We start from the raw sequence: 25461 nt of genomic DNA, 5'->3' as shown, positions 1-25461 counted from the left end.
GACCTGTCTCCCCATCCCAGAATCAGTCAGGACCTCTCTCCCCATCCCAGAATCATTCAGGACCTCTCTCCACATCCCAGTATCAGTCAGAACCTCTCTCCCCATCACAGAATCAGTCAAGACCTCTCTCCCCATCCCAGTATCAGTCAGGACCTCTCTCCCCATAGCAGAATCAGTCAGGACCTTTCTACCCATAGCAGAATCAGTCAGGACCTCTCTCCATTCCAGTGTCAATCAGGACCTCTCTCCCCATCCCAGAATCAGTCAGGACCTCTCTCCCCATCCCAGAATCAGTCAGGACCACTTTCCCCATCACAGAATCATTCAGGACCTCTCTCCAAATACCAGTATCAGTCAGGACCTCTCTTCCCATCCCAGTATCAGTCAGGACCTCTCTTCCCATCCCAGTATCAGTCAGGACCTCTCTCCAAATACCAGTATCAGTCAGGACCTCTCTTCCCATCCCAGTATCAGTCAGGACCTCTCTCCAAACACCAGTATCAGTCAGGACCTCTTTCTCCTCCCAGTATCAGTCAGGACCTCACTCCCCATCCCAGTATCAGTAACGATCTGATAGTATTTGATATAATACCTCATCCATTGCCCCCCGAAAATAAGTTAGACATAGATAGTACTGTCTTCCTCTCTCTCTCGTGAAAATAATGTAGACACAGATAGTACTGTGTTCTGCTCTCTCCCCTGAAAATAATGTAGATGAGAAACTGTGGAAAGAAAAGCGCAATAGGGTCTTACCCCAAAAAAGGGGAGGAAGATATGTAATAAAAACACACTCACCTATAATGGTTGTGCCAGTCACAACCACTATACAGGCATATATAAGATCCAGGTACAGGCAGCAGTCCCAAAGTTGGCTGATAACAGAGAGTGATAGAAGAAGGGTCTTAATTCCGCGCCAAGGAATCAGAGATTTGATGTTCTCTTGCCAATGTCCTGATGAAGGGAGCTGTGTCTCCAGAAACGCGTAGACTTGTGCATGTTATTAAAGAAGCATTAATCTCTTCCTGGATCCTTTGAGTCCTTGGCGCGGAAATAAGACCCTTCTTCTATCACTCTCTGTTATCTGAAAATAATGTAGACACAGATAGTACTTTGTTCCTTTTTCCTGTAACATCTGTGCCGGGCTCCGCTTCGGCCATTAGGCGGTGTCACATTGTTGTTGTGGATGATGCTTGATAGCATCAATCCTATTTTATTCCTGGGACTTATGGTTCTTTCCAATCTCAAAAGGTACAGGGTTAATCTGCTTTCTTGATTTCTGTCTGCTGTCAGCACTGGGTGGGGCTGTTCTATATGACTGCAGAGAGCCAGCTCCCAAAGCCAGTCACTAGTTCTGCGTTCCTCTCTCCCCTGAAAATAATGTAGGCACAGGAAGTACTTTTTTCCTCTCTGCCCTGAAAATGATGTAGACTCTGATAGTACTGTGTTCCCCACTCCCCTGAAAATGATGTAGTCTCTGATAGCACTGTGTTCCCCTCTCAACTGAAATTGATGTAGACTCTGATAGCACTGTGTTCCCCTCTCCCCTAGAAATGATGTAGACTCTGATAGTACTGTGTTCCCCTCTCCCCTGAAATTGATGTAGACTCTGATAGCACTGTGTTCCCCTCTCCCTTGGAAATGATGTAGACTCTGATAGTACTTTGTTCCCCTCTCCCCTGGACATAATGTAGACTCTGATAGCACTGTATTCCCCTCTCCTCTAAAAATGATGTAGACTCTGATAGTACTGTCTTCCCCTCTCCCCTGGAAATAATATAGACTCTGATAGCACTGTGTTACCTCTCCCCTAGAAATGATGTAGAATCTGATAGCACTGTATTCCACACTCCCCTGGACATAATGTAGACTCTGATAGCACTGTATTCCCCTCTCCCCTAGAAATGATGTAGACTCTGATAGCACTGTGTTCCCTTCTCCCCTGAAAATGATGTAGACTCTGATAGCACTGTGTTCCCCTCTCCCCTGAATGATGTAGACTCTGATAGTACTGTGTTCCCCTCTCCCCTGAATGATGTAGACTCTGATAGTACTGTGTTCCCCTCTCCCCTGAATGATGTAGACTCTGATAGTACTGTGTTCCCCTCTCCCCTAGAAATGATGTAGACTCTGATAGTACTGTGTTCCGCTCTCCCCTGGAAATGATGTGTTTCTCTCTTCCCTGAAAATGATGTAAACACATATAGTACTGTGATCCCCTCTAACCTGTAAAAAAAATCTATAAAAACTGTATGCCTCAAATAATTATTTTCAAACAGTCCATGCCTAAAAAAAATATTTCACTGTTGGACAGCCCTTTAAGATACTTAGTCTCTTTGAGCACCCTGTCATATATGTTCATTATGGTGAAGATGCATAGGTATGGAGCAGGCTCAGGAGCTGAGAGAGCTCCATATGGGATAGATGCAGGCTGTAATATACAGCCACCTGTAATTCTAAGATACTGATTGGTGGGGGTCCGACCCCTGGGACTGATTGTCAGAACAAAGAATTTTTATCCTCGTTAGCAAATAAAGTAGCAGCTGTGGCAATTCCGTAGTAATGAATGGAGAGGTGGTCGGGCATGCGCACTGCCACTCAAAGGGGATCAAACGTGCCCCATCTTGCCGTTCAGGGCTGGTAGCAGTGGTCGGACCCCCATTGATCAGTACATTATTACCAATTCTTTGGATAGATAAGTGATCATTTGTGTTCACCAGACCCTTTAAGCAATTAATAATATGTTATTTCTATTTTTTCATCTAATGAAAACGTGAAACTTTTTGGATTTTTGTAAAACCTAGCCCGTATTTAATGACGGCTTTCCGTGAAAGTTTCCTAAAAGTTGTACAGAACTTCAGGATTTGAGGATGTGGCAATTAAGGTGTGTATTCTAGACACTTTCGGCAGCGTTTAAACCTCTGTCAGATCCAGCGAGTCTCGCCTTTGAACTATACATCACTTTGTATGGAAAAAAAAAACATCTAAAAAATGAAAAGTCTACAGAAATGTCATTTTAATAGCATCAGTAAGAATATATCGTGATGATACAGCCTTCTTTTTGATTAAATTGCTAACACGAAAAGTTCAGGCTGAGGCGACTGGCAAGAAAAGAGAGGAAAGAAAAAAAATAAAATGCTCTAGCTCCGGGGTACACGTTTCCTGATACATCAGGATGAACTAGAGAATGGCTTTGTGGTTTAGAACAATTACTTGCAGATATTCGCTTTATGCCCCTGATCTGATCTACGGCTCCGATAACCACTACTGTCAGCGAGACCCGAAAAATCCATTAATGTTAAAGTTAAAACTCCAAGTCTGGAGCCGAAAGTTGCATTATACAGCTAAGAAAATACAACATGTGCTTACATCGGTGGCATCTCGTCTCACCCAGACTTAGAACAAAACCTAGACTTAAATTTTTGAGATCCATTGAACTAATATCTGGTGCATGGCATTCGAATCACATATAATATATACAGTGTGTCCATCCATATCCTGTCCACCGCCATTAACTTGAGAACGGCGGCAGCTATAGGCCTAAAAGTGGTGTCTAGGTATAGTAAAGTAGCCATGCAACCACCTACAGCACCACCTGGTGGAAAACAACGGAGTTAGCATTTTTATCTCGAAGACGGAACAAGATAGAGAATAAAGTGAATTACAAAGTTGTAGGGCATCATCAATTCAATACGAATCGACACCTTGCATACAGAAATGCTATGATACCCCCCAAAAACATTGAATGCTGGTCACGCATATGGCGCTCATTTAACTTTGATGCTCAAAGTGTCCCCCGTCAGCTGCAATGCACACCTGGACTCTGCACAGCATACTGTATCTTGCTGCACGTTGTGCAATATGGTAGGTGACACGTTTGCACAAGCATCTGTGATACGTGGTCGTAGGTCCTGCAATGTTGGTGGAGGGGTCGCATACACCTGCTGTTTGATGCGACCTCACAGAAAGAAGTCCAATGGGGTCAGGTCAGGTGAGCGTGGAGGCCACTCCACACAGCCACTATACCCAATGACTTGTAGGAAGGTCTCCATGAGGTATCGCTTCACGTCCGCAGCCTTGTGAGGTTTACACGTTCTAATCATAGCCTTTCTGTATGCAAGGTGTTGATTCATATTGAATTGATGATGCCCTACAACTTTGTAATTCACTTTTTTTCTCTATCTCGTTCCGTTTTCAAGATAAAAATGCTAACTCCGTTGTTTTCCACCAGGTGGCGCTATAGGTGGTTCCATTGCATAGCGCATGGATACTTTACTATACCTAGACACCACTTCTATGCCTATAGCTGCCGCCGTTCTCAAGTTAATGGCAATGGACAGGATATGGTTGGACACACAGCATACCCCACATGCAAATCACATATTGTATATATAACCCCCCACATGCCAAACTGATTACAAACCCTCCCAATCAAATACAGATCACAGAGAGGTCCGCCTAAGTAGAGAAATAGATAGTAGAGAACAATACCCCAGGCCTGACCCACCCTCTATACAGAGCCCAGGCCAAAATCCCCTATATACTGACCTCAGACAAGACTTCCTAATATACAGACTCTAAATAACCTCCAACCCATAAGAAGACCTCAGACCCGACCCCATTTGTCCAATTAAGGCTGTCAAATGGGCACACAGACCCAGACCCGACCCCAATTGTCCAATTAAGGCTTGTAATACGGCACACAGAAATACCGCTACATACCTTTTGGTAGCATGTTTATTGGGATCATTTTGGGATGTGGCCTATATATCTGTCACAGGGACCAGATGACAGGACCAGGACACCTCAGCTGACCCTCAAACTGCATACCCTGCGCTGTCCCTCAGCTCAGAGGTACGCTTGATGGTAGTGAGGTCTGAGTCACCAGCATGTCCCTGATTCATGACCTAGCCCTGATGTAGTTCCCCTCCCCCAGAAGGGTGAGCCATGAGCATAAACTCAAACTCCACAACCACACATAGACAGGGGAAAACGACAACTCGTACACACGGCAATCTCACACAAAGGAGCCACTAAAGGTGTACAGGGGAAACAACATAAAATGGGGAAGTAAACAGACTACTGAGAAACTTCCATACCATACAACCAGCACACCATGAACTGCTGCAGCCAACACCTATGCTGCAGCCCAAGAAACAGAACAGAGAGATGATTTCTCTAGCTCCTTACACCTCCTGGCCAAGATTCCAAATGAATGAAAATAACTGGCACCCTCTGGTAAAAGCAGAGGGTACATATATAGGGCCTGGTAGTGGTCCAAACTGTAAACACCTGACCAGGAGTCAGGAGCTGCTGAAAGGTAAACTGACATTAACCCTCTCCTTCCCAAAGGAAAGGGAATTAATTTAATCAGCAGAGTCTCACAAACGTAAAGTGGGACTCTGACCCAGAAGACCCAGAACTAAATTAAACTTCACAACAATTAGAAGACAATATCAAGGGCCGTGGACATGTCTGAATATTGGAACTTTTGAGTTTGCCCATGCTTTCTCCTTGAGGAATTTTCTCTAATATTAGGTAAGTATTAGGGATGATCGAATACCTCAAATCGAAGAATAGGTCGCCGCTAATCGACTATTTACGAATATTCGATGAGCAATGTAAGTCTATGGGAAACCTGAATAGTTGCCGAATAGCAACTATTCGGGCTTCCCATAGACTTACATTGAGCATCGAATTTTCGCATAGCGACGACCTCTTCGTTGAATATTCGCGAAGCCGAATATAGCCGAATATTTGTGATATTCGATCATCCCTAGTAAGTATGGCTTACTCGCTATTTATTTAGTTCTTACACTGATGCCATAGAGACCATCAGTGAATACCAGCTTGGCTACACTGTCTACTGGAGTCTGTGGTAGACTAAAATCTATATCCAGTCTCTTGAGCCTCAGAAGTTTGCTCTATATCTGGCCTTTACTGGACCCACCTCAACTTTTTCTTTAGTTGCTGCTATTATAACCCATCTTGGTAAATTATAGAAAACTGGTCTTGCCACATTAGTCGAGGCAAGTAGTGAGGGTTGCTAAGCTTTGCACCAAGGTTGACATGGATTTCACTAAGAAGTCGTTCGACATTTCCTTGTTGTTCCCCAACCAGGATCCATGAGGTTCCACAAAACATATTCAAAGCTTCTTTGGAAGATCACATGGATAGAAACCTAGAAGATGGTGGGAATCGTAGAACTGAGAAGGAATTGTTTTGGTGCCCCCACTTGGAGTGACTTTGAGGTAGAGGTTGGAAAGAGGACTTCAGGGATTCCCAACTGGAGAAGAACCACAAGACCTTAATTAGGTTCACTCACCAACATCGGGATCATTTGCCTGCACCCTCGTCAGCAAGGCTTTGGTGACCGTATTCTCGTAGACACTGGCGGTGTAATAGTCGGCTGAGAAGACCGGAGGGTTATCATTGACGTCTTCCAGAATTAAACGGATTTCAGACTGGCAAAACCTTCCTCCCCCATCTGTGGCTCGAGCAATTAAATTGTACACCGGAATCCTCTCGCGGTCTAAGGGGGCCAAGGTCTTCAGCTCACCTGCAATTGTTTGGAAAAATAAAAGATGACAGCTCAGCTTGTAGCATATGTCCTGTTCCCGCTCTCCGGTGGCTGCCACCAGCAACGTACGCAATTTAATCTTGGTCTTCGCGCACAGGAAGGCAATTAAGCCCGGGCTGGAAAGTGACACCGTGTTTTCAAAATCAGACCCAAAAGATTTTGATTGTTTTGTAAGATTATTCTCCGACTCTCAACGGCTTTATCTTCTCAGCATTTAATTAAAAAACATGAGATCAGCCAAACGCAAAAGACAGAGGTTGGATAACAGCTATGTAAAGTCTCAGAAGTTCTAAAAATATGGGCAGACTGCCAGGCTCATAAAAATAGATGTTTTTGTGGTTTTTTTTGTTACCTTGATCACTCACTTTAGCACTTAGTCACTAAGAAAAAGGACAAATTTTTGAAATCTGACATGTGTCACTTTATGTGAAAGTGACTCTTAAATATTCCAACATTTCCTACCAATTTTAACTTTATTTTTCATGACATGTTCCACTTCATTAGTGGTAAATTTAGGTCGACATGTTTGGCGTTTTTTATGGATATATCGAAAAATTTACCAAAATTTTGCAATTTTCAAATTTTGAATGTTTACACCCTATAACCAGATGTCACACCACGAAAAAAATTCTTAATACATTCATTATATTCAACACGTGTCGGCTTTACGCCAGCATTATTTTTCAATTGCCCTTTTATTATTTTGGATGTTAAGTGGTGTAAAGGTTTAGGTGCAATTTTTCATTTTTCAAGGAAATTTACAAAACTTACATTTTTTTAGAGACCTACTCAGTTTTAAAGTGATTTTTTTGTGACCTTTTTATATTGGAAACCCCAGAAAATTTAGATCATTTTTAAAATGGCACCCCACAAAGTATTCAAAACCGGAGTTACATGGATTGCTAACCTTTCGGGTGCTTCACAAAAATGGAACGAATGGAATTAAAAAACAAAATTCCCACTAAAATAATGTTAAATCCTAATAGGCCACTATAGCTGACAATGAGACCATTACAAGACAACAGATTGCTATGGCAGCCATTGAGATCGTACATGCAATTGCGATCTCATGGTGCTGATTCTTGTGGCCTCAGGGGTCAAACCTCACATTTTTAAGTCATCGACATCAACATAAATTCTTAGGAAAAAAAAACCATTAAAAATATTTGGACACTTTCCTTTAGACATAATGGCTGATATTTCTTTGTACAGAGGCATAATGATAGCAGAGGTTGGATTGGGGACATATATATATACCAGGATGAGCCCAGGATGGGGACATATATACCAAGATGGAATACATATATATACACCAAGATGAGGATATATACCAAGATGAAAGACATATACACCAGGATGGAGGACATATACACTAGGATGGCGGGCATATACACCAGGATGGGGGGCATCTATACAAAGATGCTGGACATATATACCAGGGTAGGGGACATATATACCAGGAAGGGGCCCGGAATGGGGGGACATTAGTACATGGCGGGAGACAACTACATAATGGAGAGGGAGGGGGGGGCAACACATGTTTCCATGGGATTACCTGGATGGGAACATGTATACCAAGATGAGGGACATATATACTAGGATAGGCCCAAGATGGTGGTATATATATATTAAGATGGTAGACATATATAACAGGATGGGAGACTTATATACCTGGATGGGCCCAGGATAGGGACTAAGATGAAAGACACACACACATATATATCAGGATGGGAAACATATACACCAGGATGGGGGACATATATACCAACCAGGATAGGGGACATATATACTAGGAAGAGGCCCAGGATGGGCGGACATTAGTACATGATGGGAGACATTACTACATAATGGAAAGGGAGGAGGGCAACACATTTTTCGATAGGATTTAGAGTGCTACAAAAGCCCATACATCTCACCAACTTGCAGGAAGGTGGGGCCAGGTGTAAATTTTGCACCAGGGCCCGTCGGACTCTAGTTGCACCACTGTCCTCGTATATTTACTTACCACTTTCAGAATCTAAATAAAAGTTATCGGCACCAGCTCCATGTAGAGAATAGCGGATTTCAGAGTTGATCCCAATGTCGGCATCTCTGGCACTGATTTTAAGCAGCATCTTATTGGGAGGAATGTCTTCAGGAAAGGAGGCGACATTTACAACCTGTGGAGAGAAAGTCTCCTTTAATTTTACATCCTATATTTAAAAAAATCACCCGGCCATTAATACCAATAAAGAACCTTATAGTTAGCCACCTCAGCTACTAAAATGGCTGATAACAGTGAACAAAAAACTGATTTCCACTGTACCTGGTCACACACAGGGCTGTTGTCATTGACATCGGTGACGTAAACTTCCACAACCGTCTGAGATACAAACAGTCCATCGGTTGCAGTGATGTTGAGGAAATACGTGTCCTGTTCCTCCCGATCCAGGGATCTCTTCACATAAACCTTCCATTCATTTTCGATCAGCCCTAAGGCAAACTTCCCCTTGGGGTTCCCTCCTGGAAACATGAAATCATCATCAGATACCTTATAATAGTATATGTATTCAATCTTGGCCATTGCATGTTTTAGAACAGCAGTTTGTGCTTCAGAGCTGATCCTTACACTAAAACTGAGAAGAGGAAGGAAGTTGCAGCTCATGGCAGCCATTTTGAAGGCTATGGACAAATGGTTTTAGTCACCCAGTCACGCATACAACCATATGCAAGTTCCTGCCTTCTTAGAACTCAGCCGTAAACATACAAGATCACCTACCATAAGAAACATATGGGGGTGTTACGCACTTTGGACAAATGTTTCGGACGATTATTACTGTCACACGGCAATTTGCTCTAAACCAGTGGTTCCCAAACTCCAGTCCTCACGACCTCCAACAGGTCATGTTTTCAGGATTTCCTTAATATAGCACAGGTGGTGCCTTGATAATGATTCCCTCACCTATTCAATAGTAAGGAAATCCTGAAAACATGACTTGTTGGGGGTCGTGAGGACTGGAGTTTGGGAAACCCTGTTCTAAACTCTCGGAGTGTCATGGTGCCATCAGGCGCTGTTCAGACCACAGACCTTGACACTACTCACTATACTTTCTCTGGTGCTTTTGAGTTTCACAGGCAGGCTCGGGCGTCGACCAGCTGTGTGCTCATTAATGATCGGTCTAGCAGGCATTCATTTCTGGATACCTTTTTAATCACATGTTGTGGGAGACCTATCACAGTTACTCTCCACCTTTTTAAGATGGAGGAGTTTGTCTTCCTATGCCGACTATAGCTTTCTGCTAAACCAATCCATGTGCTTTTGATTTCCAGTCTGGTGATTTACTGTGTGATGCTTGGTGGGATGTGGAATTTTTCCTGTCATTGTTTTTTTTCTTTCCTACTCCTTGTTTTCCTCTTTATCACATGTTGACTGATTACTCTGTGTGACACAGTTTTGGTTTCCCCTATCACTGTTGGTGTTTACTCGCTCCTGTACCGGCCCCCTCCAGGGGCAGGGAAGGGGTACTAGATCAGGGCTAGTCAGGAGCAGGGGTAGGAAGGCGGCCCAGACATCGTCACCATCAGATGTATCTCTGGGATTAAGGACAGTTAGGGTTCCCCTAGCCTGCAGGCCAGTTTAGCGGGTCTTGTACTCTGTGAGACTTTAGGACCTTTGGTGACATCACGATCATGTGACTGGTCATGTAACCATGATGTCACCATGTCAAGGGCTGAATAGGAGATGGAATGGTTATAAGTGTCTGTGTCTAGAATGTTTGGGTTCCTGGTGGTATAATAAAAAAAAAATACACATACACGTTGTATCAAACTATTAAAATGATTATCACAATCGGTAAACAAAGTAAACGGGAAAAATTAAAGAATGGCAAAATTAAGGGTTTTTTCTGTAAAAGAGCACAGAACAACGTCAATATTGGGGATCAAGTTTGTTTAAACCCCTCCAGAATTTTTGTTACTTTAAGAGCTGGAGTGGCGCTTTAAATGTACGTCCCCTGTCTTATACTCACTCTTTAGCGTCTTAACACTTTTTGAACGCCCCGTCCCGCAGCGCCATCTTATGATCCCCTGCCCCCCTGTCTTATACTCTCCAGCGTCTTAACATTTTTTCAGCCCCGCTCTGGTCTCGCAGCACTATCTCGTGACTGTAACTTTTGACTGTCATGAAGTCAGAAGTTACGTCAAAAGCGCTCAAAGCATCTCTATGAGAGCCAGAACGAGGCTCTCATAGACTTTTATTGAGTTGTGACCTCCGGTGTGCTCTTTGAAACACCGAAGCTGCTGGCATCACCAGAGACAAACTGGAGTGGCGGTGGAAAAAGATGAAGGTGTGTATAAGACAAATATACTTGGCGCCAAAAAAGATAAAGTGCGTATCTTCGAATGTAAGGAATGAAATGACAAATAAGAAACAGTGTCAGATTCACGGAAGCACGGGGATTTTTGGCAAGATAAGCTCATGTTTTGAGATTCTTCCCAATTTTTTACATCTAGAAGCAGTGGCATGGCTGTATAGGCGCTTGCGCACCAAAAACAACTCCATTTGTGGGGGGATCTTACAGACAAATGCCTAGGAGGCATCAGGTGAGGAAGAGTTCAAAGATAAGGATTTCAATTAGGTGGAATTTATCGGGATTGAAGCCGGAGAGAAGATCAGGAGATGAAGCAGAACCACCTTTTATTAGCCTGGGACACTGACATTGAAAACGGCAATCACACTTTTCTACATCATTAACCCACAAGGAGACAGATCCTCCTTGGTTAAACCGTTCCGACGTCCTAAGAAAAGGGATAGATTTTGGTTGACAAAAGAACATTAGATACTAAATATGATGTATCAGAGCTGAGTGCACCAATACCTATAGGATAATGTAACGCAAGAACGCAACGTCACATCGCACCTAGTGATACTGAACGTGTTTGCCCTGAAATCCATCATGAGTGGATTTCTGACAACTGCCGTGTCGGGACCGATCTTGACTTGTTGTCACGCTAGGTACAGGGAAGTACCAAGTGAACGGCGAAAGGGAAAGGAAACTCTGTGTCTAGGGAAGGGGGAGATGGTGACTCCTGACCAAAACTATGGTTGGCCCCTGGCTTCCTTCACCACCCTAGATAGGTTCTACACCTACGCGCCAAACCGGATACCTGACTGTAACGATCACGGCCGATGTTGGGGCTGCGAGCTGGATTAGTGGACCCACTGGACCACAGGGCTTTTCCTTGAGTGAGCGGCTTGACTAAATGCCCACCGCGAGGTGGATGCCAGGTACCACTCCCAGGGAAGTGACATGGTCTGTGGCAGCTGACCCCCAGGACAGGAGACGGATTCAGGTATAGGCAGGGTGACTGAGGCAGGCTGGACAGCCGGGTACGTACAGGAATGGTGGGCACAGCATGGATACACAGGGAGGTATGGGAAGACAGGTACCGGGTGACGACAGAGGGTTAGCAGAACAGGAGCGCAGGACCTGACAACTAGCTAGCTAGCAGACTGGAGACTGACTAACTAGAGGTGATGCGCAGGCGCCTGCCCTAATGCTGGGTTTTTTTTCATTGCTTTTATGCAAATAAATGCTAATAAGCTGCATTTTTGCCTTGTTGAGTACTTGTTGCAGACATTTCTGCACCATTTCTGCATCTCTTGGCAGGAAAAATCCTGCATTTTTGCTGCATTTTTGATGCGTTTTTCATGCATTTTCTTTCCAATGTATTTTTTATGCATTCTGGGCTGGAAAAACGCTGAAACACGCTGACACGCTGCAGATTTATTTCTGCTCCAAATCTGCAAGGAAAAAAAAGCAAGATGCACACAAAACGTCAGAATTCTTATTGACTTTGCTGGCAGAAGGATTTGCAAGCAGTTTTGTGACAAAACTGCACTAAAAAATGAAACAGAAAAACGCAATAAAAACGCGCTGTATGCACACTGCCTTACAGTACCAGAAATCTTATGTACACACACACACACACACACACACACACACTTGCTTTTTTTCCTGACTGAAATGGAAAACTACTGTGTTTTTGAAAGATGCAGCGTGTCAATTGTTTTAGAGTTTTTGCTGCTTTTTTCACCATTGAAAGCAAAGAGAGTGAAAAAATGCAGCTGTGTTTTTGTGCGGGGTTTTTTGATGCATTTTTTGGTGAATTAAACTAACTTTATTTAAACGTGTACTGTAGGGAAATGACACATGCAAAATCAGGAAAAAAGGAAGCAAAAACAACGTAAAGAAGCAGCAAAAAAATGGCCCACAAACGCAGCAAAAAAAAACCAACAAAAACACAGCCAAAAAAGCAGCAAAAACACAGCCAAAAAGCAGCAAAAACAAAGCCAAAAAAGCAGCAAAAACACAGTAACACACAGCAAAAAAAGCAGCAAAAACACAGCCGAAACAGAAGCAAAAATGCAGCCAAAAATGGAGCAAAAACACAGCCAAAAAAAGCAGGAAAAAAAGAAGTAAAAAACATGAAAAACAGCCAAAAAAAGCAGGAAAAACACAGCCAAAAAAGCAGGAAAAACAGAGCCAAAAGTGCAGCAAAAAACCCAGCAAAATCGCAGCAAAAAAACAGCACTTTTTTTATTGCCAAGAGATCAGGTTTTGCTGCAGAAAAAAGTTCTGCCTCAAGTGGATAAGATTAGTTAAAATCCCATCTACGATGCACACATCTGCTGGTATATTCTGCTGTGGATTTTACTTCTGCAGCTAAAATCCACAGCTTTTCCTTTCGGTGTTGACCCTATCTTAAATGGGTCATCCATAGTTTTCATCTTGAAGACCTATTCAGATCGGTAGGGATCCGTCACCTGGCACCCCACCGATCAGCCATTGTCTGCAATGTAAATTCAGGACAACCCCTTTAAATAAAATAAACTTGGCTTTACTAAATATTAAACCAGTGCTAATTATGTAAAGAGCATATATTGCTGTTCCTTTAAGAGAATAGAAATGTTTCCGATTTAAGTTCCAATATTTCCAGCGTATTCTTAGTAAGCTGTAAAATCCACTGCCGGCTCGGAGGTTTCGGTGAGGACTGACGCTCGGAGGCTGCGGTGAGGACTGACGCTCGGAGGCTGCGGTGAGGACTGGCGCTCGGAGGCTGTGGTGAGGACTGATGCTCGGAGGCTGCGGTCAGGACTGACGCTCGGAGGCTGCGGTAAGGACTGACGCTCGGAGGCTGCGGTAAGGACTGACGCTCGGAGGCTGCGGTCAGGACTGACGCTCGGAGGTTTTGGTCAGGACTGACGCTCGGAGGCTGCGGTGAGGACTGACGCTCGGAGGCTGCGGTGAGGACTGACGCTCGGAGGCTGCGGTGAGGACTGACGCTCGGAGGCTGCGGTAAGGACTGACGCTCGGAGGCTGCGGTCAGGACTGACGCTCGGAGGCTGCGGTGAGGACTGACGCTCGGAGGCTGCGGTAAGGACTGACGCTCGGAGGCTGCGGTCAGGACTGACGCTCGGAGGCTGCGGTCAGGACTGACGCTCGGAGGCTGCGGTGAGGACTGACGCTCGGAGGCTGCGGTGAGGACTGACGCTCGGAGGCTGCAGTCAGGACTGATGCTCGGAGGCTGCGGTGAGGACTGACGCTCGGAGGCTGCAGTCAGGACGGACGCTCGGAGGCTGTGGTGAGGACTGACGCTCGGAGGCTGCGGTCAGGACTGACGCTCGGAGGCTGCGGTGAGGACTGACGCTCGGAGGCTGCGGTGAGGACTGACGCTCGGAGGCTGCAGTCAGGACTGATGCTCGGAGGCTGCGGTGAGGACTGACGCTCGGAGGCTGCAGTCAGGACGGACGCTCGGAGGCTGTGGTGAGGACTGACGCTCGGAGGCTGCGGTCAGGACTGACGCTCGGAGGCTGCGGTCAGGACTGGCACTTGGAGGTCAGTGTTTCGCTGGTGGCTCAGTCCTTGTATCTGGCGCTCTACATTGCAGCGCAATCAATGATCATTAATCATAGGCGATACCCGCTAACGACGGCGGTGTATTTTCTGTGCACTTCATAAGATGCACTGCGTTAAGCTGCCGTACTGGCTGAGATAATGGCCACGTACATAAATAAGAAATGTGCAAGACATAAATAATGATGAAGGGACCGCGAGCAAAAATATTCATCAATTTTTAAAATGCAAAGGACTGAGATATTTCATATGAAAGGAGGCTGGTTGCATTTAGAGATGTAGATGAGCCTAGTGTTGCATAAAGAGCCCCAATCACAGCAGCGCAGAGGAAATCTGGAGGTAAGCGAGGATAGCTGTGACCATGGAGTCCTATAATGCCATGGTTGTCTTAATTCTCCTGCGAGAGTGACAATTTAGGCACAAAGCTCTGCCAGACTTAGCTTCCTTAGGATCACCAGATGTCAAGATCCTGAGATCCATCCACCATCTACATCATACTTGCCAACTTTCTAGAATATATGGAGACCTCCAGGACTTACATATTTCCGAGGAACCATAATGGCCTCTCGAAACCTCACAAAAATCATCATGGATGGCCATGTGTTCAATGGCACAATCATGTGCACAAAACAGAGTGCGGACAGCAGTGGAAGGCATGTAAGGTGGCTGTAAGAAAGTGGATGAGTCTCCGGGACAGAAATATGGGCACAATGAGTCGTGAGCTGCAATCTTGCACCTCCTGGGTGGGGCCATCAATAAAGATGACAAGACCGATCCATACAGAACATGTGACATCCAGTTTTAATCATCAATAAGATCTAATAATAAATCATCAATAAGCTCTAATAGTTTATCTTCTTCAAAGTCAGCTCAAAATTGGATTGTCTTCTGCTAGACTTGGGTTCAAAGCCTAGGACTGAAGAAGGTTATCTGCTCGAATTATTTATTTTATTATGCATAGCTTATATATTTCCCAGCGCTTTATACAAATCATCATGACTGACCCCATGGGGGCTCACAGTCTAAATCCCCTGCCAGTATGTCTTTGGAGTGTGGGAGGAAACAAGAGCAAACCCATGCAATTATGGGGAGAACATACAAACTCCAAACAGATGTTGCTCTTTGTGGGATTTGAACCCAGGACCCCAGAGCTGCAAAGGAACAGTTCTAACCACTGATCCCTCATGCTGCCCAAGCACTGAGCCACCATGCTACCCAACTACTGAGCCACTGTGCTGCCCAACCACTGAGCCACTGTGCTGCCCAACCACTGAGTCACCATGCTGTCCAACCACTGAGCCCCCATGCTGCCCAACTACTGGGCCACCGTGCTGCCCACCACTGAGCCATGGTGCTGCCTAACAACTGAGCCACCATGCTGCCCAACCCCTGAATTACTATGCTGCCCATCCACTGATCCACCGTGCTGCCCAAGCACTGAGCCAACATGCTGCAGAACCACTGTGCTGCCCAACCAGTGAGCCACCGTGCTGCCCAACCACTGAGCCACCATGCTGCCCAACAACTGAGCCACCATGCTGCCCAACCATTGAGCCACTATACTGTTCAACAACTGAGCCATCGTGCTCTCCAACAACTGAGCCACCGTGATGCCCAACTACTGAGCCACCGTTCTGCCTAACCAGTGAGCCATCGTGCTGCCCAACAACTGAGCCACCATGCTGCCCAACCACTGAATCACTGTGCTGCCCAACCAATGATCTACTGTGCTGCTGCCCAACCACTGAGCAACTGTACTCCCAAAGCACTGAGCCAACATGCTGCAGAGCCACCGTGCTGCCCAACCATTGATCCAGCGTGCTGCCCAACCACTGAGCCACCATGCTGCCCAACAACTGAGCCACCATGCTGCCCAACCATTGAGCCATTGTGCTGCCCAACCACTGAGCCACCGTACTGCCCAACTACTGATCCACTGAGTTGCCCAACCACTGAGCTACTGTCTCGCTCAACTACTGAGCCACCATCCTGCTCTAACGTGATGTTCTAAACCTGACATCGGGGACCATTTCATTATGGGTTGCCAAAGACCCTTCAAACAGTAATGGCCAAATTACCGTAATTTCTTTTTCTATCTTGGCTATTCGTTGAGGCTTTTCGCTCCAAATTCTTCAAAACAGCGCGTGGTTAATGAATTTTATACAAAATACAAAAAAATGCTCTTTATTTTAATTTTTTTTTTACAAATTTTTATTACAAAAACTTACATTTTCAGCTAAAATGTTGCAAATTGTGATAAAAAAAAATTCAGAAGTACATAAAATGACCCCAGGAGGTGATTGGAGCACATTTGTGTCTACATTTGGTGACATGTCTTTTTTTTTTTTTTAAATGAATGTATAAATCTGCAAAAAAAAAAAAAGGAAAACAAAAACCCTGACCACAATAACAATAAGAATAATTTAATAAAAAAAACAGACAAATATTTATAAAATATACTTTGATAAAAGATCGAAAAAATAAGGTGCAAATCCAATAATGAATTAGGCCCTAAGACTTTTTGCACGTTCGGCTGCTGTTTTTGCAGTTTCTTTGCTGTTTTGTGTCCGCGCCCCGGAGAACACATCCTGCCCGGGTCATTATATAATGTAATGTTCTTGTTATTGAGCAGATTACTTTGGCTTTTGAAGCTATTCCCGGTGATTGAAGGCACCAATATGCGACCCGGCACCGGAGCTGTCAGCGACTTTTACCGTTGCCCGTAAATTTTCCGCCCTTTCTCCAGTGTATACATACTAAGTGCCTCTCTACAGGAGAATGATTAACAATACTTCATTAATTTCGAGTGCAATTCTCAAGTCAGCCGCAACGTATTGTCAAATAAAGGCCGGTGAGGGAAAAAAAAAATCCAATTAAAATCCGCCGGTGGTTGACACTGCCGTGTCGTAAAACCGGCACAAAGAGAGTCTAGGAGCGTTTTTACAACAGATTTGATTAAATATCCCACGGATTTGCTTCCCGAGTCATATGCTAACAATCCGGCATCCTCTATCCCCGGCAAAGCCTTGATGTAAGTCATCCAGGTAAGGCAAAAGACACAATATCATTTTCCTTCGCAATCACCATTAAAACAAATCAAGTGGATCTCATTATCCGTACAATTATTATTGGTTTTGGTAAACCTTTCTTATAATGTAAAAATGATGGAATGGATCATTTGGATGTGACATAATATTGCCGAGGAGCTAAGTGCTGCGCATTTCCGGAGCTCGCTAGAATAATTGTATTGATTTTTTTGCTTTATTTTAAAAGCAGTTTAGACCGCTGAGAGTCCCGGTGGCTGTTAACAAACTTTTTAGAATATATGCAGAAATGTGAGCTCGGGGAGTTACAGGAGCGTCGGTGTGCTTTAAGACTATAAAACCTCAATGATAACGTTTCATTTACTTTACTTTCTAGGTGTTTAAAACCTCAACTCAATAATTCAGCATTAAAACAAAACCTATTCGGAGGGAAGGGAAATGTTGATGATACAGTCATATGAAAAAGTTTGGGCACCCCTATTAATGTTAACCTTTTTTCTTTATAACAATTTGGGTTTTTGCTATTTCAGTTTCATATATCTAATAACTGATGGACTGAGTAATATTTCTGGATTGAAATGAGGTTTATTGTACTAACAGAAAATGTGCAATCCGCATTTAAACAAAATTTGACCGGTGCAAAAGTATGGGCACCCTTATCAATTTTTTGATTTGAACCCTCCTAACTACTTTTTACTGACTTACTAAAGCAGTAAATTGGTTTTGTAACCTCATTGAGCTTTGAACTTCATAGGCAGGTGTATCCAATCATGAGAAAAGGTATTTAAGGTGGCCACTTGCAAGTTGTTCTCCTATTTGAATCTCCTATGAAGAGTGGCATCATGGGCTCCTCAAAACAACTCTCAAATGATCTGAAAACAAAGATTATTAAACATAGTTGTTCAGGGGAAGGTACAAAAAGTTGTCTCAGAGATTTAAACTGTCAGTTTCCACTGTGAGGAACATAGTAAGGAAATGGAAGAACACAGGTACAGTTCTTGTTAAGCCCAGAAGAGAAAAATATCAGAAAGGCAGAGAAGAAGAATGGTGAGAACAGTCAAGGACAATCCACAGACCACCTCCAAAGACCTGCAGCATCATCTTGCTGCAGATGGTGTCAATGTGCATCGGTGAACAATACAGCGCACGTTGCACAAGGAGAAACTGTATGGGAGAGTGATGCGAAAGAAGCCGTTTCTGCAAGCACGCCACAAACAGAGTCGCCTGAGGTATGCAAAAGCACATTTGGACAAGCCAGTTACATTTTGGAAGAAGGTCCTGTGGACTGATGAAACAAAGATTGAGTTGTTTGGTCATACAAAAAGGCGTTATGCATGGAGGCAAAAAAACACGGCATTCCAAGAAAAGCACTTGCTACCCACAGTAAAATTTGGTGGAGGTTCCATCATGCTTTGGGGCTGTGTGGCCAATGCCGGCACCGGGAATCTTGTTAAAGTTGAGGGTCACATGGATTCAACTCCGTATCAGCAGATTCTTGACAATAATGTGCAAGAATCAGTGACGAAGTTGAAGTTACGCAGGGGATGGATATTTCAGCAAGACAATGATCCAAAACACCGCTCCAAATCTACTCAGGCATTCATGCAGAGGAACAATTACAATGTTCTGGAATGGCCATCCCAGTCCCCAGACCTGAATATCATTGAAAATCTGGGGGATGATGTGAAGAGGCTGTCCATGCTCGGCGTCCATCAAACTTTACTGAACTGGAATTGTTTTGTAAACAGGAATGGTCAAATCTACCTTCATCCAGGATCCAGTAACTCATTAAAAGCTACAGGAAGCGACTAGAGGCTGGGATTTTTGCAAAAGGAGGATCTACAAAATATTAATGTCACTTTTATGTTGAGGTGCCCATACTTTTGCACCGGTCAAATTTTGTTTAAATGCGGATTGCACATTTTCTGTTAGTACAATAAACCTCATTTTAATCCAGAAATATTACTGAGTCCATCAGTTATTAGATATATGAAACTGAAATAGCAAAAACCCAAATTGTTATAAAGAAAAAAGGGTAACATTAATAGGGGTGCCCAAACTTTTTCATATGACTGTATATCGAAATTGTGGTTTACGTAAACTCCACACTTGTAGTCTCGGTGCCATAATTTTGGGTCTTTATCTAAAGAGTGACCCAAGAGAAGAAGAAAGCAAAAGAACCATCCTTCCATGATTGAATTGGCACATATGTGGACGAGAGAGGTACAAAGATCTGCACCCTAAATCTTCTGCACCATCCTTCCATGATTGAATTTGACATGTTGACAAGAGAGGTACAGAGATCTCCATCCTAAATCTTCTGCACCATCCTTCCATGATTGAATTGGACATGTTGACAAGAGAGGTACAGAGATCTCCATCCTAAATCTTCTGCACCAGCCTTCCATGATTGAACTGGACATATGTGGACGAGAGAGGTACCCACCCTAAAGGTGGTCTCCACCCTAAATCTTCTGCTCCATCCTTCCATGATTGAATTAGACATGTGTGGACAAGAAAAGTACAGAGATCTGCTAGGTGCTGTAGAAGTAAGAGGTCCTTGATTGTTTTCACTATTATCAAGCGCAATTAATCTCAGCCATGTAGTTTAGATCAGAAAGGGATCAGGATCAGGGCCAGGAAGGAGACTCAGGCATCCCCACCATTAGCAGTATCCCTGAAATTAGGAATAGCATAATGCCCCTTAGTTTTAAGGACAGCTTAGGATCCCTGGTTTCCCGCTATCCCAAAGTCATCATGACACTCTTATGTCTGAAATTGTTGGTGGAGATTGGGGTTTCCAAATGTTTTTGGCTGATTCATAGATTGTGACTTTTTAAAAAGTCGCACAACTTTTTTCAAAAATATACTCTATTTATCCCCTAGAGTGATTGTGAAATAAAAAAATGAAGACGTACATACAATTTTGGAGACCTTTTAGCAGAACGTGTGACTTTTTGTGGTAGAGTCGCACAAGTATAAAAACAAAAATGTAGGGCCTCTTATTTTCAGCACAATTCCTGCACTACCTGTGCCACTTTAAAAAATTAGTTGCCAAAAAAAAATAATAAATCAATAAATAAAACAAGACGAAAAAAGGAAATAAAAGACTTAAAAGAAATATCTAACTGCTTGGACACTTTTTGAAGGATCCATCTTTTTTGCGCACTACCCTTTTTTGTATGGGCGAATTGAACAAACTAGTGGTGGTAGTGGGATGGTGCGGGCGGGGTCCACTGTCCTTCATTTGCAATATTTTCTTACACTTTTTTTTTTTACATAAAATGAATAATTTTGAATGCTTATTATCCTGATGTCAAAGCAAAAACCTTCAAGAAGGTCGGAATTTTATAGCATAATCATTATTTGGTTTTCACTGTTGTTGTTGTTGTTTCTTTGATGCTCTTCCTTTGGTTCCTAATTAGCCCGGTCAACATCTCAGCCACTACTTTAGGTTAATGGATACTCTTGAAAGAAGGAAGAGGTCATCATCACTACACGAGAAAAGCGGAGGATTTATTGGCATACAGTAAATTAATCCAGGTGTTCTCATGTGAAACATCCAGGAACGTCTCTTATCTAATCAGATGCAGCCACTGTATAGCGCTGACCTATGTCAATGACTTCCATCTGCTCCTCAGAGACGGCGGCTTCCTAAAACACTCCTAGAATCACTCCAATTAGCATGCACTCCACCACCTCGCCCGGCTATGGAAATCAGCTCCCTTAATTAATTGATTTGTTACACGTTAATTGAATCAATTCCAAAAAATCTTTAAGTAAGAGTTGATCTGAGCTGGCTAAGATGCTGATTACAGACATTCACATTTTGTCTGGTTTATTTCTGGTATTTAAAGCTAAATTTTCACATTTCAGTATTGATGTCAAGGCTGGAGAAAATGCGTCCCCGATAATACCGAGCCGGCAGTGCTTTAACGAGAACCAATTTTGCAATCTGTGCTATAGAAATAGAGACATTGCTCAAGACTCCACGGCATCGTACACATGGAGTTTCTTGAAACAGAGCTGTTATTTCTTTTTTTTATTCCAAGCCACGTCATCATTTTAAAGAAAGAAAGCCAATATGTTGACTTCAGTACTGTCATGGGTGACAGACAGCCCTGTGGTGTCCGACAATAGAAGGTCACAGTGTTTGGCAGCGCAGAATGCTCCCTGACTTTCTATTGTTCCTAACTTTCCTGCTGGATTCATCTCTCCCCCTTTTGGACCCAGCAGGAGCTCACCTTCCACCAAGCTGCTCATTGTCAGCATTATCTTGGTGCTTAAATACCCCATCGTTCCTTGGTCTGGTGCTGGTGATATTCTTCAGTTCATTCAAGCCTTGGTTGCAAGCAGGTGTCTTGTACTTCTCCGTGGCATCGTTGCTGAAAACTTATCTGAACTTCTACCTGAGTCATCTGTGGATAAGTAGTTCATGCTATTTCCCCCTGTTTGTCCCCATTGTGTCTTCTTTAGTGTTTAGTGGGGCTGATGAAGAGCTCATCCCATCCGTTCCCTATTTAAGGTCCGGCACTAGAGATATCTAGGGTCAGGTATCCAGCTCGGCGCATAGGTGCGGAACGTATCTAGGGTTGTGAGGAACCTCAGGGACCAGCGGTAGGATTGGTCAGGGTGCACTAGACCTTTTTTGTGTTTGCAGATTTTTCTTTGCCCAGCAATAGTTAAAGAGAACCTGTCACCGGATTTGGCCCCTATAAGTTGCTGCTCCCACCAGTGAGCCCTTATATACAGCATTCTAGAATGCTGAATAACGTAAAAAAATCTTTTATTATACTCACCTGCGGGGCGGTCGGGTGCGGTGGCCATTGTTGGTCTTGGTCGGGCGCCACCTCTCTTCCTTCCATCGCTGTCCTCCTTCCCAGCTCTGTGTGGATGATGCAGTCTCCGTCATCCACAGAGGTTTACACTGCACTCCTGCGCATGCGCACTTTCATCTGCCCTACTAAGGACAAAGTATTGCAGTGCGCATGCGCGTATGGTCTTTGACCTTTCCCCGTGTCTGCGCATTATAGTACTTTGCTCTGCAAGCAGTAGGACATTTCAAAGTGCGCATGCGCAGGACCGCAATGAAGGCCTCTGTTTGATGAGATAATACACTTCATTCACAGAGAGCAGCAATGAAAAGAAGAGAGGAGGCGTTGGATTGAGACCAGAAATGCCCATAGGCCCGGACTGGCCTGGCCTGCAGGTAAATATAATAAAAGCTGTGGTTGTGGCCGCAGCTTATAGGGGACAAATCTGGTAACAGGTTCCCTTTAACCAACACATTTTTGCATCGCAACATCTCCTATTCATGCTATACATCAATAGTCCCCAACTTTTCTTACCCGGAGAGCCACATTCAGCTCTGAGAGATGGTCATGAGACCAATTCTACGTCACACTCCTCCCACGCCACACCGTAGTGATGCTTAGAGATACCCATTACATAATGACAACCAAAGCTTCCCCTATCTCCAGCTTACCACATTTATCTCTCCCTCCTTCCCCCAACAGTATATGCATCCAGATCTGCTCTTCTTTACTGAGCTACTCACAAAAGTCATCTGGAGACCTGCTCTTCACAGATGTTTGCTAGACCCGGTGCTAAAGAACCAAGCTGGAAAGCAGCTGCGAACCACAAATCTTGGTCCCGCGTGCCACATGTGGCTCCCAGGCCAAAGGTTGGGGATTACTCCTGTACATGAACTAGAGAAATGGCTATAAATTGCAGGCTCGTATGGGATTCCATATCTGGTATTGAGATGTTCCAGGTCCAAGGATATTGTTCTGTCTGTGCTGAACGCTATACGTAAACTGCAGAAAAGTAGACAGAGAGCACTTTGCTTTTTTGTGATATTCGTTCACTTTTTTATGCTCCAAAGTCTTCTAAAGGAAGAAAAGAACAACGCTTCCGGTGATATAAAGGATCCAAAAACGTTTGTTTATTTCCTCATTAAAAATTGTCATTCAGTCAGAAGGTACAAATGAAGAAAAAACGAAAAATCACGCATTTCGAAACGCGTTTTGAGAAACCACGAATAAGGCATAGCCGAAACTGTGCTGGAAGTGTTGTTCTTTTCTTCGTATAGTCTCCTACCTGGCCACGGTAATTTCCGTGCGATTCTGGGACCTGGAACATGGTGATCTGGGTGAGCTGACACGGTTTTTCTATGTTTTTGAAAGTCTTCTAAATGGCACACAACAATGATAAATTTTGTGCAAATGAAAAATGATGTTTGACCTTGTCGCACCTTTTAATGTCAAAAATTCACGTTTCGTTAAAATGTCACAAAATTTGCACAAAAGAGTAAATGTAGTAAGCGTAGCGTAAGGTACGTAATCAATTTTTATTTTATTTTTTTTTAAAAAAAAAAAGAGTTTGGTACAGATTTGAAACGCGTAACCAGCTACTTCCATTTTCCCCCCAAAAAAAGACACTGTCTTATTTTTTACTTTTTTTTGCCCCGAAAAATGCGCCAGGGCTTAATTTTGGTGTAGTGCTTATTTGGGGGAAACACTGGTTGGGGGTAAGTTTACAGCCCAAGAAAGCAGACATCCCCCAGGAGAATCATACTTACCAGACCCCAGACATCTGTGTTGCTCCCAGGTCCTCAGCGCCCATTCCCTGTAGGTTCTTGTCTTCTCCACAGTGGTCCTCCCCTGCTTCTGGCCGACACTCACACACACATCAGACACCAGATACACACACACATCCGATGATACCACACTGCCTCCGGTTGACAGGGGGACCTGGGACGCTGTGAACATGAGGACCTGTGGTGGAGCACATCGAGGACCTGCGGTGGAATGCATCGAGGAGCTGCGGTGGAACGCATCGAGCAGCTGCGGTGGAATGCATCGAGGAGCTGCGGTGGAATGCATCAAGGACCTGCGGTGGAACGCATTGAGGACCTGAGATGGAATACATCGAGGACCTGTGGTGGAACGTATTGAGGTCCTACGGTGGAACGTATCGAGGACCTGCGGTGGAACGCATCGATGACCTACAGTGGAATGCATCAAGGAACTCCGTTGGAACACATCAAGGACCTACGGTGGAAGGCATTGATGCTTTAATGAAGTGTCCTGCAGTATTCTTTACCTATTTTAGCTGCATGGACTCTTCATCAAAGCATCAATGCCTTCCACCGCAGGTCCTCCCGTTGAAAGCGTTGCAGGACCCCTGTCTTCCGGAAGCAGTGTGGTATCACCGGATATATATCTATGTATGTATGTGTGTATGTGTGTCTGATGAGTATGTGAGTACTGGCCAGCCGGAAGCAGGGGAGGACCACTGTGGAGAAGACAAGAACCTTCAGGAAGCGGGAGCTGAGGACCTGGGAGTGATGGAGATGTCCAGAGTCTGGTAAGTATGATTCTCCTGGGAATGTCTGCTTTTTTGGGAGGTAAACTTCATTGAACTGCAACTACGGCTTATTTTCAGGGTAGGGCTTATAGTTACGCCTTACTCCGAAAAAGCAAAAAATTCCTGCTAGGGCTTATTTTCGGGAAAACATGGTATTAACTACTACCACAGCGTGGAACGACTACTTTTCTATCAGCAGCGCGGTCAACCAAAAACATTCCTCTCCTTGTACTCCACAAAATTAGCCCAAAAATTGTAGGCATACCTAAAATCACTCTACACAGTGGGGTTTCGGGTGGTGGGTCCCCCCACCCACCACCCGAAACCCCACTGTGTAGAGTGATTTTAGCTATGCAGTACATTTACACAAAAAAAGTATGACTTTTTAAAAAGTAACAATTGATGAATCAAGCAAAAAACATCTGGAGAGCAAAAAGTTTGCCCATAATTACGGATTCTAAAAAAATAAGCGAAGACATACAAAATAGACTTTGAAAAAAGATCAAATTAGAAAAAGAATGGCACAAAAAAATAGGCTAAAAAGTAAAAAAAATGGCACAACATGTAGACTTTTGTC

The 25461-nt window shown here is 43.9% G+C and overlaps 1 protein-coding gene across 5 annotated transcripts in view; it reads right to left on the bottom strand.

The window, feature by feature from the left end:
* FAT3 (FAT atypical cadherin 3) overlaps window positions 1–25461 on the bottom strand; it is an 846518-nt gene that overhangs the window by 112322 nt on the left and 708735 nt on the right. For all 5 annotated transcript variants that reach the window (XM_075337574.1, XM_075337573.1, XM_075337576.1 and 2 more), the window contains 3 exons: window positions 8883–9079; window positions 8583–8736; window positions 6323–6556 (listed from right to left, as the gene is read on the bottom strand). In XM_075337574.1, the coding sequence (XP_075193689.1) occupies window positions 6323–6556; window positions 8583–8736; window positions 8883–9079 (585 nt within the window). The remainder of the gene's footprint in view (window positions 1–6322; window positions 6557–8582; window positions 8737–8882; window positions 9080–25461) is intronic.

Source organism: Anomaloglossus baeobatrachus, chromosome 2, assembly GCF_048569485.1.
Source record: "Anomaloglossus baeobatrachus isolate aAnoBae1 chromosome 2, aAnoBae1.hap1, whole genome shotgun sequence".
NCBI classification, from domain to species: domain Eukaryota; kingdom Metazoa; phylum Chordata; class Amphibia; order Anura; family Aromobatidae; genus Anomaloglossus; species Anomaloglossus baeobatrachus.
The sequence above is the reverse complement of the archived record's forward strand: the minus strand, read 5'-3'. Positions and strand labels throughout refer to the sequence as shown.